At 40.9% G+C, this 12,724-nt stretch overlaps 1 protein-coding gene across 1 annotated transcript in view; it reads left to right on the forward strand.

The window, feature by feature from the left end:
• Positions 1 to 12,111, forward strand: part of ALDOB (aldolase B, fructose-bisphosphate) — a 19,185-nt gene extending 7,074 nt beyond the window's left edge. The window contains exons 5-9 of the mRNA XM_006864710.1: positions 2,134 to 2,294; positions 4,145 to 4,228; positions 5,221 to 5,395; positions 5,939 to 6,138; positions 12,016 to 12,111. Of these exons, the coding sequence (XP_006864772.1) occupies positions 2,134 to 2,294; positions 4,145 to 4,228; positions 5,221 to 5,395; positions 5,939 to 6,138; positions 12,016 to 12,111 (716 nt within the window). The remainder of the gene's footprint in view (positions 1 to 2,133; positions 2,295 to 4,144; positions 4,229 to 5,220; positions 5,396 to 5,938; positions 6,139 to 12,015) is intronic.
• The last annotated feature ends 613 nt before the right edge of the window (positions 12,112 to 12,724 follow it).

A 12,724-nucleotide genomic window follows, 5' to 3' on the forward strand; every position in this document is an offset into this window, starting at 1 on the left:
ACCAGCTGCTCCGCGGGAGAAAGATGAGGCTTTCTACTCCCGTAAAGATTTACACCCTCGGAAACCCTGTACAGGGTCGCTATGAGTCGGTTCCGACTCCACGGCACACAACAACAACAACATCTACATTGTAGAGTTAACTTGTGTGGATTAAACTAGTTAAAGTACAAAACGGATTCATCACAGTGCCTTGCACAGAGAAGGTGTGTGTACCTGAAACAATATTCATTTTAGAGAAAAGTCTAGCTGGAATAGAGTGGAAAGGTTCCAGGCTTTATGTTCGACACATGTGGTATTGAATCCTGGTTCTGTCACAACTTAAATCATTTTGCAGCACTGAATACCTTATGAAAATGTTATTTCCAGCTCTGTCACTTGTTAGTCATATAAACTTGATAAAGTCACTTAACCCCTGGAAGTCTGTTTCTATATCTGTAAACTGAGTATTGTTGTTGTTGTTGTTATGTGCTGTTGAGTCGATTCCGACCCATAGCGACCCTGTATAGGGTTTCCGAGGAGCAGCTGGTGAGTTTGAACCACTGACCTTGCAGTTCAAACAGCTTTGCAGTCTGGCGCATTAACCCACAGCGCCACACCAAGACTCCAAAATGAGTATTGTTGTTGTTAGGTGCCATCGAGTCGGTACCGACTCATAGCTACCCTATGTACAACAGAATGAAATACTGCCCAATCCTGGGCCAACCTCACAATTGACACGCTTGAGTCCATCGATGCTGCCACTTGGCCAATCCATCTCACTGGGGGTCTTCCTCTTTTTCTCTGACCCTCCACCTTACCAAACATGATATCCTTCTCCAGTGACTGGTCCCTCTTGACAATATGCCCAAAGTATGAGAGACGAAGTTTGGCCATCCTGGCCTCCAAGAAGCACTCTGGCTGCACTTCGTCCAACATAGACCTGTTTGTGGTATGAACTGGGCTTCCCTGTAGGCTCATGGATATTATCCTATCACAGACAGCGTTGCATACCTCATGACTGATCTGGATATGTTCTTTTTGACAATGAATGCAATTTGTCATTTCCAGCATACTAAACCATGTGGCTGTCAGATTCAAAATGGCCAATATCAGTCCATTTCAGCTCACTATTGCCTAAGATATAGATGTTTATGCGCTCCTTTTCACTTTTTACAATTTCCTACTTTCCTAGATTCATACTTCATACATTCCATGTTCTGATTATTAATGGATGTTTACAGCTGTTTCTCTTCATTTTGAGTGGTGTCCCATCAGCAAATGAAGTTCCTGCAGGCTTTACTCCCATGGACTTTACTCCATTCACGTCATCATGGTCAACTCTACTTTGAGGAGGCAACTCTTCCCCAGTCACATTTTGAGTGCCTTCCAATCTGAGAGGCTCATTTTCCGGCACTATATCTGAAAGTGTTTCTCTGCTATTCATAGGTTTTCAGTGACTACATATTTGAAAGTAGTTCGTCACTCCTTCTTCCTAGTCTTTCTTTGTCTGGAAGTTCATCTGAAACCTGTCCACCATGGCTGACCCTGCTGGTAGTTAAAATACCGGTGGCATAGCTTCCAGAATCACAGCAACTCACAAGCCACCACAGTATGACAAAGTGACAGATAAGTGGTGGAAAATGAGTATGTTGTTATTGTGTGCCGTGGAGCTGGTTCCGATTCATAGCGACCCTTACAGGGTTTCTGAGGCTGTAAATCTTTACAGGAGCAGAAAGCCTCATTTTTCTCCCACGGAACAGCTGGTAGTTTCGAACTGCTGACCCTGAGGTTAACAGCCCAATTCAGAACCACTACACTACCAGAGCTCCCTTGGAAAATGAGTATAGTATTGAATATTTGGGTTGTTATGGTAATTAAATTAGATAAGGTATGCAAAATGTCTAGAATTATGCCTAGAACATAGTAAACACTTAAATTTTTTTTCTTCTTTCCATTCTAATTAAGGAATATCAGCCATGTACATGAAATCCCTATTCATTCCATCCAGGTCTCCTTGCCTAGAAATGTTTATTAGCTTGGTTATTTTCAGTTTTCAAGCTCTGCTGACAGAATGCTAAGTCACTGTAGCAGATGCCTTATGGATGAGGGACAAGGATTCAAAAAAGTCTTTCTGTCTTTCTGTGTGACTTACAGGGCTTGATGGCCTGTCTGAGCGCTGTGCTCAGTACAAGAAGGACGGCGCTGACTTTGGAAAGTGGCGTGCTGTGCTGAGGATCGCTGACCACTGTCCATCCAACCTTGCTATCCAGGAGAATGCCAATGCCCTGGCCCGCTATGCCAGCATCTGTCAGCAGGTAGTCTGCCTTCCCACTGGGCTAAAAAACACTAGACTAGCATTTCCTTTTTAGCCCCTGGCTGGTGCAAGTACTTAAGTGCTTGGCTGATAACTGAAAGGTTAGTGGTTCTACTCCACTGAGAGACTTCTCAGAAGAAAGTCGTGATCATCTCCTTCCAAAAAAATCAACCATTGGAAACCCTGTGGAGAACAGTTGTACTCTAACTCACATGGGGTTACTATGAGTCAGCGTTGACTCAGCAGTAACTGAACTGAACTAGAATATTTCCTTTAAAGCCTGTCTTTCCAATTTTACTATCATCACACATAGACCTTTCTTTCACTTTTTCATTATAACTTGGTGGAAATTTTTGCAGTTTTTACTGTAGTCAGGTATGAGAGGGAAAGATTTGGTCCTGCAAGCCAGCAGGAGCTCCAATAAGCCATGAACAAAAGGCCATTGCCCACAATCAAATCATTATAAAGTTGAGTCTTAAAAGTGTCAGACCCTTGAGACCAGGGCAATTGCTCTGTAGCTTCCACAAAGTTTAAGACATGATCCTCTTAGGCCCCTAGCAGAAGGGTGATAGTTCTGACTTACTATTGTTGGTGTTGTTGTTAAGTGTCGGCAAGTTGGTTCTGACTCATAGCAACCCTGTATAGGGTTTTCAAGGAGTAGGTGGTGAGTTTGAACTGCCTACCTTGTGGTTCAAACTGACCATACAGTCCAGTGCTTTATCCCACAGTGCCACACCAGGAATCTAGTTCTGACCTAGTTCTAATCAAACACCTTCTGGTTGCAAGTTTCCTTTGCAAAGTGGACTAAAATGAGATTTTAAAGTACTTCTGTCTTTAAATGTATGTTTTTAATGACTTGATGCCAATGACTTCCAGCATGTGTTAAAGAGCCTGGGAATCCAACTAAAGTCTCATTTGCTTCTGTGAGAATGATATAGCACTTACTAGAGTTGAGGGAATCTGAGATTTCTGATTAGAAATATGTTGTTATTGTTGTTGTTAAGTGTCTTTCAAGCTGATTCCTACTCATAAGAATCTTGTATAGGGTTTCCAAGGAGCTGTGGGTAAGCTTGAATTACCAATATTGCAGTTCAAACCAACCTTGCACTCCATTGCATTAACCCATAGTGCCATACCATGAGAAATACAGGCACTGCTTAAAATCCTTAATTAAACCACACAAGGGACATTTTTCTTAGTGATTTAGGCTGATTTCTTTAAAAGGGTGGTAGCTAGGTTGTAGGGTAGTTGTTATCGTCCCTAGAATAAAATATAAAAATTATCACGGCACTGTAGGATAAGCACTGGGATGCTAACCGCAAGGTTTAAATCTACCAGCCACCCTTTAGGAGCCCTATACAGAGTCGCTATGAGTTGAAACTGACACCATGGCACTTAACAACGACAACATTCTTTTTTAGCCACATTCTTTTTCAGAAATCAAGATTCTTGCCTCATTTCTTTTCTTTTGTTTTTGATTAAGTCACAAATGCTCAGTAGCCATTCCATCAACTTTTTTTTTTTTTTTAACTTGCCTTTGGGTCACCTATATTGTATTTCTTATATTTCTTGATTTGTTGTTATTGTTAAGTGCCGTTGAGCTGATTTCGACTCATAGTTACTGGTACAGAGCTTCTGAGGAGCAACTGTTGAGTTTGAACCACTGACCCAACAGTTCAAACCAACCTTGTGGTCCAAGTGCATTATCTTAGAGCGCCACACCAGACTCCAAATATCTTGATAAGGGCTTCATTTTACAAATGAATTGCAACTATTGAACAAACCTCCTTCTAAGGAAAGGATCATAGTGAGCACTGCTTGACTTTTGTCCCTGCCTTTTTTCCTATTTAGAATGGGTTGGTACCGATTGTTGAACCAGAAGTCATTCCTGATGGGGACCATGACCTGGAACACTGCCAATATGTTAGTGAAAAGGTAAGGAAAGGGTTGAAGGTGTACCTCAAAATGCCAGTTGCAAAGTCTTGTTTTCGGAATAGCTGTTATAATTATTAGATATTTGGAATGTTCTACAAGTTAGGATCATTATGTAGTATTGAGAAACTAAGGAGATATTAATCCATCCTCCACTGTTTTGGCACATGGCATGCTCCTTACGAAAAAAGCAGAGATTGTGGTACTAAAACTTGGCTTGTAGGATCTTAGGTAGGTAAGTCATATTGTCTTTGTGGACCTTAGTTTCATTTTATGTAAACTACATAAGAAGGGGCTTCAAAAAGGCATGGAAAAATTACATTATCTTTTCATTCCATGTTTCCACAAGCTTTTTGATGGTCCTGCATGTAAGAACTGTGAGCTCACATGAAACAAAATGCAATTAGAAAGTACTGCATTCACATCTGAGTTTCTGAATTTGCCACAGTATACATAAAAGAGGGTAGCTCTCCTCACACACAGTGAGAGAATAAGGAAGTTTGACCTCGGTTTCTTCCCTTGCAAACATAAGTAAAATGAGTGCTTAAAGTACTTCTGTCTCTAAAATGTACGTTTGTACAACTACTCTATGGGATGGAGAGTGGAGGCCAGTCTTTGTTGTTGTTGTGAAGAGCCATCGAGTGGGTTACAACTCATAGCGACCCTGCATAGGGTTTCTAAGGAGTGGCTGGAGACAAGTCTAGATGTCCCCAGTTAAACCAAGGCAGTCTCAAAAAGGAAGTAGCATCAACCAAAGAGAGCAATGAAAAGGAGTCAGGGTCAGCTAGTGTAGGGGTAGTAGGGATAAGGCAGCTTTATTGTGCTCAGTGGCTATGGTTTGCAATGCACTGCCCTGATGAAGTCCCATGGCTAGTTAGGAAGCCCTGGCTAATAATATGTGGGCATTCCTTCATCTCTGTAGTGGAGGTGTACAGAGATAATATGACTCTAAGGCTGGCTCTAGGTTTCACCTGTTTGAATCTCTCATCCCTAAGGTTCTAGCTGCTGTCTACAAGGCCTTGAATGACCATCATGTTTACCTAGAAGGCACTCTTCTTAAGCCCAACATGGTGACTGCTGGACACGCCTGCACCAAGAAGTACAGTCCAGAGCAAGTGGCTATGGCCACCGTCACAGCTCTCCGCCGCACTGTTCCTGCAGCTGTTCCCGGTAAGATCATCTTTCTTATCTAACTTGAAGTCTTAGCTCTTCTCATTTAACGGAGTGACGCAAGCATGTGTGTTTGTTCAGGAGTAGCTTCTATCCATGAAATACACTATTTCATAGACAGTCCATGATAGAGTCTACCCAAATTCACAAAGACAATTCTTCTCTGTTTCCCTCAAATTTTTACTGTCCTCCTAATTTATTAAAGTTCTTCTCCCTTTCACCAATAAATCCAAGCAAAATCAAACTCGTTTCTCTGGCCCAAAGTTCAGCAGAGCATTGAGATACAGCATTTAAATTCATAGCTTGTTTTCTCAAGCAGGGTACATAAACTTTTTGTTGTTGTGTGTCTCTGAGTCAGTTCTGGCTCATAGCCACTGTGTATACTGAGGCTGTAATCTTTGTGGGAGCAGAAAGCCTTATCTTTCTCCCATGGACTGACTGGTGGATTTTGACCACTGACCTTGTGGTTAATAGTCCAGTGTGTAACCCACTATGTCCCCAGTGCTTCATCCTTCTACAATGTAATGACTTCTCCCCTTCCAGGTATCTGCTTCTTGTCCGGTGGCATGAGTGAAGAGGATGCCACTCTCAACCTCAATGCCATCAATCTTTGCCCTCTAATAAAGCCCTGGAAACTAAGCTTCTCTTATGGACGGGCCCTGCAGGCCAGTGCACTTGCTGCTTGGAGTGGGAAACCTGCCAACAAGAAGGCAACCCAGGAGGCCTTTATGAAGCGGGCTATGGTAAGACCCTATTACTTCTTATCTACTTGACTAAGTTAATTCCTACAGCTCATTCTCCCTCAAAGGGATGCATTATTGTTTTTTAGGCCATAAAGTTATCTTCAGGTAGTGTCTACTGCTGTTGTTGTTAAGTGCCGTTGAATTGGTTCTGACTCACAGCAACGCTCTCTGTATATTGTTTCCAAGGAATGGTGGGAGGGTTTGAACTCCCGAGCTTGTAGCTAGCAGTCCAGTTCTTATCCTACAGTGTCACACCAGAACTCCAAGTAGTGTCTACTAGGTATTTGAAATGTAACACTAGAGCTCATTGCAAATGTTAAAGCTATTGAGAGTTTTGAGTTATTCACATAAGGAATATAGCTGATGACAGCAGATTGAAGGATAATTCCAACAAAAACACTTCAGAGGGAAGAAAACTAAGGATTGAACCTGGGACACAATTCATTTTGGGACGAGGAGAAGCCACCAAGAAAAGCAATAATAATATGGTACGATGAATAAAAGGATCTGGGAAGAATTAGAAAAAAGTCTTAAAAAAATCTTCTACAGACAGATTAAAAACAAAGGCTGAGAAAGTTGCTGGGATTAGCATTTAGGAGCACATCCATGAGCCTCAACAAAACACTTTTAATAGAGAGAGAAAGGGAAAGGTTACACATTCAAGAAGTTTGTCAGGAAGAGACTTGAAAATTTTAACAAGATAAATAAGTCCAAAAGAGGTTTTTATTCAATTACTATTAGTTTTAAAAACCTACTATGAGCCAAGCCTTGGAGTTAATAACTCAGACATAGTCTCTGTTTTGTTTTGTTTTGTTTTTAAGGTTTTTATTGTGGAGTGACTGAAAGTTTACAGGGCAGATTATCAGTTTTACATTCAACAGTCATACACCTTGTGTCATTACAATGATTATAATCCCCTCCATGTACCACCAGTTAACAGTATTTCTCTTTATTCACTTTAGTTCTTTAAAAAGAACAAACAAAAAAACACTCAGACATATGTAATAATTTACACCACCATAATTTACACATTCTGCAAGTCTGCCTCCTGGCCACCAGCTCTCAGTTCCTCTCTTCCCATGAATCTAGAGTCCTCAGCTGCTCCCTCTCTCCATGTCTCCATCTCTGCCTCCATCCCTGATATGCTGCTTCTCTGGATAAGGTCTCACATTCTGCCTCTACTCTTCTCTCTTGATGGTTTTAGGGTCCTTTGTTTCTGGACTGTAAGATTAACTACTCCCCTGTTTTTGTTACAACACTTCTACCTTTATAATTGTAAGAGTTGCAATCAGTCATGATAACAATTACTCACTACTGAATCTTAAGAATCTTATCCCCATCTCTTTTCACCAGACCCATCTAGACAAGATGAAAACTATTCAGTGGGGACTCTTTCTTCCCCCACACACTATTAAACTCAACTCGCCATTGAAACCTTGTAATCTTCGTGCCTTTATTACCTCCTCATTTTAGGTAGGAATCCTGGTGTGGTGCTGTGGGTTAATGCACCAGACTGCAAAGCTGTTTGAACTGCAAAGTCAGCAGTTCAAGCTTACCGGCTGCTCCTCGGAAACCCTATACAGGGTCGCTATGGGTCAGAACTGACTCAACAGCACTTAACAACAACAACAACATTTTAAGTAGCCAATGTCTAAGTTGCCCATTCCTATCTGACCTGTGTACAGAGGGGACAGCATTGATACTTGATGTGAAGACTCCTTCCCTCTCTGTATTTCGAGTTACTACCTCCATGAGTATAGGTCAAGTTCATCAAATTGCAGCAACTTACCCTTGTTTCCTTTATCAAAAATTGTTTTCTTCTTCTTCTTTTTTTTTTTTTTATCTTCCTCTAGTCGAGTTCTGATTATCAAGCCACTGAGGTTAGGTCAAGTGGGTACTATCTGCAAGTTTGGGTGTTCTTGTGCACCTCCTCTCACTTCATATCATCTGGATGCTTCACTCTCAGCTCTAGCCCTTTGTGGCTATGTCCTTGTCCATGCGCTCAGCTCACTTTGGACCAAGTGTGCCACACCAAGTGTGCCACACCACACCAAGCAGCCCTTCCTCTTCTCTCTCTCATCTTCAGGTCAATGGGAGTCTGGTTGAACTCAGCCAATTTCTTCATTGCTGCCTTTTCCCATCTTCCACTCACCAGTAGACCAATGTGGTTGCCAGCAAGCTTACCTGCCTGCTCATGTGTTCCCTTTGAGTTTCAGTCTTAGAGTGGGGTTTGTCCTGAAGAAACTTGATTGCTTCCTGGCGAACAACTTGCTTATTCTTATAGTAGCCAGTCATACTGCCATTTTTGCTTTGGGTTTTTCCTGATGATCTTTCTTTGAAGATGTATCTTCTGTCACTATAGCTGTACCAGGCTGGTCTGCTTGTCCATTCTAGTGGGAATGTTCTACCTCTGAATGTTCTCAATGGGGCTCGGGATTCCACCTAAGGTCCTATACATTACAAAGGCTCCACAGGAGGCCTATTTCACTGGGCAAGTTCTAGAACTCCTTTTAGGTTCTCCAATCAGCTATAGGCTGAAGACAGGCTTACAAGCTTTCTGTAATCATGCTTCCTGACATTCCTTTCTAGACTACTCAAGTGTCCATTTTACAATAGTAGGCAAGGGAAACCAATATATGTAAGACAGTCAAGCATCTTAGTATTATTTCCCCTCTTCAAACTATGCCTCGATCCCTAGTCTCTGTTCTTAAGGAGATTAGAATATAGTCAAATAGAAATGAACTGGACATGTTTCGATATAAACAAAGGATTAAAGATGAGGAGAGTGGGCATAATTGAAGGGACAAGGACTTATAGAAATAAGATTGCATGATACTAAACATAAAATACAGGTGTTAAGTTGTCTTAGAAAGGAGGAAAAATAGAAAAGAAGAAAGTGGGTTGGAATTAGTTTTGTGGAGATGAAGAGATGTAACAGTTGTTAACTTATTACAGTTAAGGAAATCTGTTGAGAACAAGCAGGCATGGAGATTTCAGTACTATCAGTGGGGAAGGCTAGAATAGCTCTTGAAGGAGTTGGCTAAGACATAGACCAGACATTGTGGTCAGACATTACCACAAAGCACCAGGGAACATGCAGCTGAAATGTGAGCTTGTGTTTCTGGTGCCTTAAGCTAAGTGCCTGAATTTTCCTAGCTGCTCTATTAAGCACACAGAAAGATTCAGATTAATCTGAATAGGAAATAGCAGGGTTAAGAGTAAGATTTTAATAAAAAGAGGAAAGAATGAAGAATTTTAGTGATAGCCCCACTTAACTTAGAGAAGTCTGGGCAAGGAATCAAGTTTAGCCAGAAGTTTGTTAATGAGGCACTAAAAGAAAGAAAGACCCTGAGGAGCTCAAAAGTAATTCAGAGCCAGGGGAGAAACATGAGATTTTAGAGATAGATCTTGGCTGAAAGTAGAGAATACCAGAAAGATGTTTACCTGTGTTTAATTGACTATGCAAAGGCATGATCAACATTCCAAATAATGGGAACTCCAGAGCACTTAATTGTGCTCATGCAGAACCTGTACATAGACCAAGAGGCAGTCATTAGAACAGAACAAGGAGATATTGCCTGATTTAAAATAGGAAAGGTGTGGGTCAGTATTGTATCCTTTCACCATATTTATTCAATCTATATGCTGAGCAAATAATCCAAGAAGCTGACCTATATGAGAAGGAATGCAGCACCAGGATTGGAGGAAGACTCATTAACTATCTGTGATATGTAGATGGCATAACCTTGCTTGCAGAAAGTGAAGAGGACTTGAGGCACGTATTGATAAAGAAAAAAAACAAACCTACAACTTTCAGTATGGAATATACCTCAATATAAAAAAAACAAAAGTCCTCACAACTGAACAAATAAACAACATCGTGTTATACAGAGAAAGGATTGAAATAGTCAAGGATTTCATTTTACTTGGGTCCACAATCAATGTTCACAGAAACAGTAGTCAAGCAATGAAACGATGTACTGCACATTGAGCAAATTTGATGCAAAATACCTCTTTAACATGTTCAAAAGCAAAGATATCACCTTAAGGACTAAGGTGCACTTGACCCAAGCCATGGTATTTTCAATCCCCTCATATGCATAAAAAAGTTGAATAATTAATAAGGGAGACTGAAGAAGAACGGGGGCATTTGAATCATGGTGTTGGCAAAGAATATTAAATATACTATGGACTCATATGGCATTGTGGGTTAATACGTTGGACTGCAAAGTCAATTTTAACTAAGGTTGGTAGTTCAAGCTCACCGGCCACGCCTAGGAAACCCTATAAAGGGTTGCTATGAATTGGAACCGATTTGATGGCACTTAACAACAGCTACAACATGGACTACCAGATAGCAAGCAAATTTGTTTTGGAAGAAGTACACCCAGAATGCTCCTAAGAAGGGACAATGATAAGACTTTGTCTCATGCACTTTGGACATACTACCAGATGGGACCAGTCCCTGGAAAAGGACATCATTCTTGGTAGGAGATCATCAAAAGAGAGGAAGACACTCAACAAGATGGATTAATACAATGACTGCAAAACATGTCCTCAAACCTAAGAATTATGTGAAAATGGTACAGGACTGGGCAGGGTTTCATTCTGTTGGTTACAGGGTTGGTGTAAGTAGGAACCCATTCCAAGGCACGTAACAACTTTACCTTGTGATAATGGATGCCTGGCTGATGAAAAACAAGTAACAAAAAACCTAGTCATCGAGTTGATTCCAACTCAAAGCAACTCTGTATGGGTTCCCAAGGCTATAGATCTTTATGGGAATAAAACACCTCATCTTCCTCCCACAGAGTGGCTGGTGGATTTGCAGTACTTGTCCTAAAGCACACCCCCTGCTCCCCAGGGCTTCTGAGGTGGGAAGCTATAATTAAGATGATGGTGGGATTGTGAAAGGTCTCAAGCCTATCCCCACACAAACAGTGTTCATCATCTGGGAAAGTGGTTCTCAAGCATGAGCTTGCATCAGAATCACCTGAAGGGCTTTTTAAAAGACGGACTGCTGGGCTTCACCACCGAAGTTTCTGATTCAGGTGGTCTAGGATGAGGTCAGAACATTTCCATGTCTAACAAGTGATACTGATGATACTTGAACCAGGTGATACTGATGGCCCATGAACCATACTTGAAGAATCACTGGTATAAGCTGTAGAAATAGGTCCTGGAGAGAGCAAACAATAGCACTAGTGAGCTCAAGATTGGTTACCAGTAGGTGGCATTTGAACATTATCATAAATTTCATAATTTTGAATTTACTTTTAGTTGGAACTCACACAGAGAATGAAATGATACTATGATTGTTAAGTGCCTTCAAGTCAGTTTCGACCCATAACGACCCTGTATAGGGTTTCTGAGGAGCGACTGGCGAGCTTGAACCACCTACCTTGGGAGTTCACACAGACTTTGCAGTCCAGCACATTAACCCACAGCGCCATACCAGGACTCTGATACTATTGATTGCAAACCATATAAAATATTTATTCTTTTAGACAAATACAAGTAGAAATGGAAAATATTTCAAATAAGCGTTTTTTTTGTTTTTGCTATAGAGTGCTATATGAGTAGGAATTTCTCAATCTTGATTTTGGGTAGTGGTGGTTCAGTATTGTTTCCCAGTAACTGACACAAACTTCAGGTTTGCCCAAGAAATGCTCAGAACATTGGGATATGAAGGAGATGGCATATTATAGAAGAATGGCATGGTATCAGTAGCCATATTCAGCAATTTCACTGTAAAAAAACAAAACAAAACAAAAATCAAATGAAGGTGTAGCTGGTTTCAAATGAGAAGCAGAGGTCATCAAACAGAGGGCTTTGGCTTACTCTAACTCCATCTACTCTCTCTTCTTTGTTTTTCAGGCCAACTGCCAGGCAGCCAAAGGGCAGTATGTTCACACAGCCTCCTCTGGTGCTGCTTCTTCCCAATCACTCTTCATTGCCTCCTATACCTACTAAGACCTGTGTCCAGACAGCCTTGCTGTAGCTCCTCTAGATGTCTTAGTAGCAGGGCTGAGAAGGAACAACCTTTCAACTGTCCATGGAAATGAGAGAAAATTTGATCGGAACTATGGGAAACACAGTTCCATCTTCTTAAATACAAGACAAAATAATAAATTAATTGTTAAAATATACAAGTATAAGAATCTGACAAAATTTCATACACCTCTTGCCTTGCAACAATTCCAGCTGTCTACTCCCCAGAGTATTTGTATAAAGAAAATAATAGCTTTTAAAACAAAATTAGCTCTCTAACCAAATCACCACCACCAAGCAAAACATCTCAAAAGCTGAATGCCAAGAAGTGCATCTTGTTCAACAGTCCTACTATGTGATGGCAGTAGCTACAACTGAAAGAGAAGATATTCTATAAACTTTTCATCCGATTTTACTTTTCTGCTCTTGTTTTCAAAGGGATCATAAAATGATACAAGCTAAAATGTCACATGATTTTGAGCAACATATGCAAGGTAGTAAAAAAGCATCAATGTGACTTTGATGCTTGAAATCTTCTTCTCCAAGAGGCCAGCTATGGTGAAGTAGAACGACTATGCCTTGCTCTCCACATCCC

The sequence above is a fragment of the Chrysochloris asiatica genome, unplaced genomic scaffold (genome assembly GCF_000296735.1).
Source record: "Chrysochloris asiatica unplaced genomic scaffold, ChrAsi1.0 scaffold00069, whole genome shotgun sequence".
NCBI classification, from domain to species: domain Eukaryota; kingdom Metazoa; phylum Chordata; class Mammalia; order Afrosoricida; family Chrysochloridae; genus Chrysochloris; species Chrysochloris asiatica.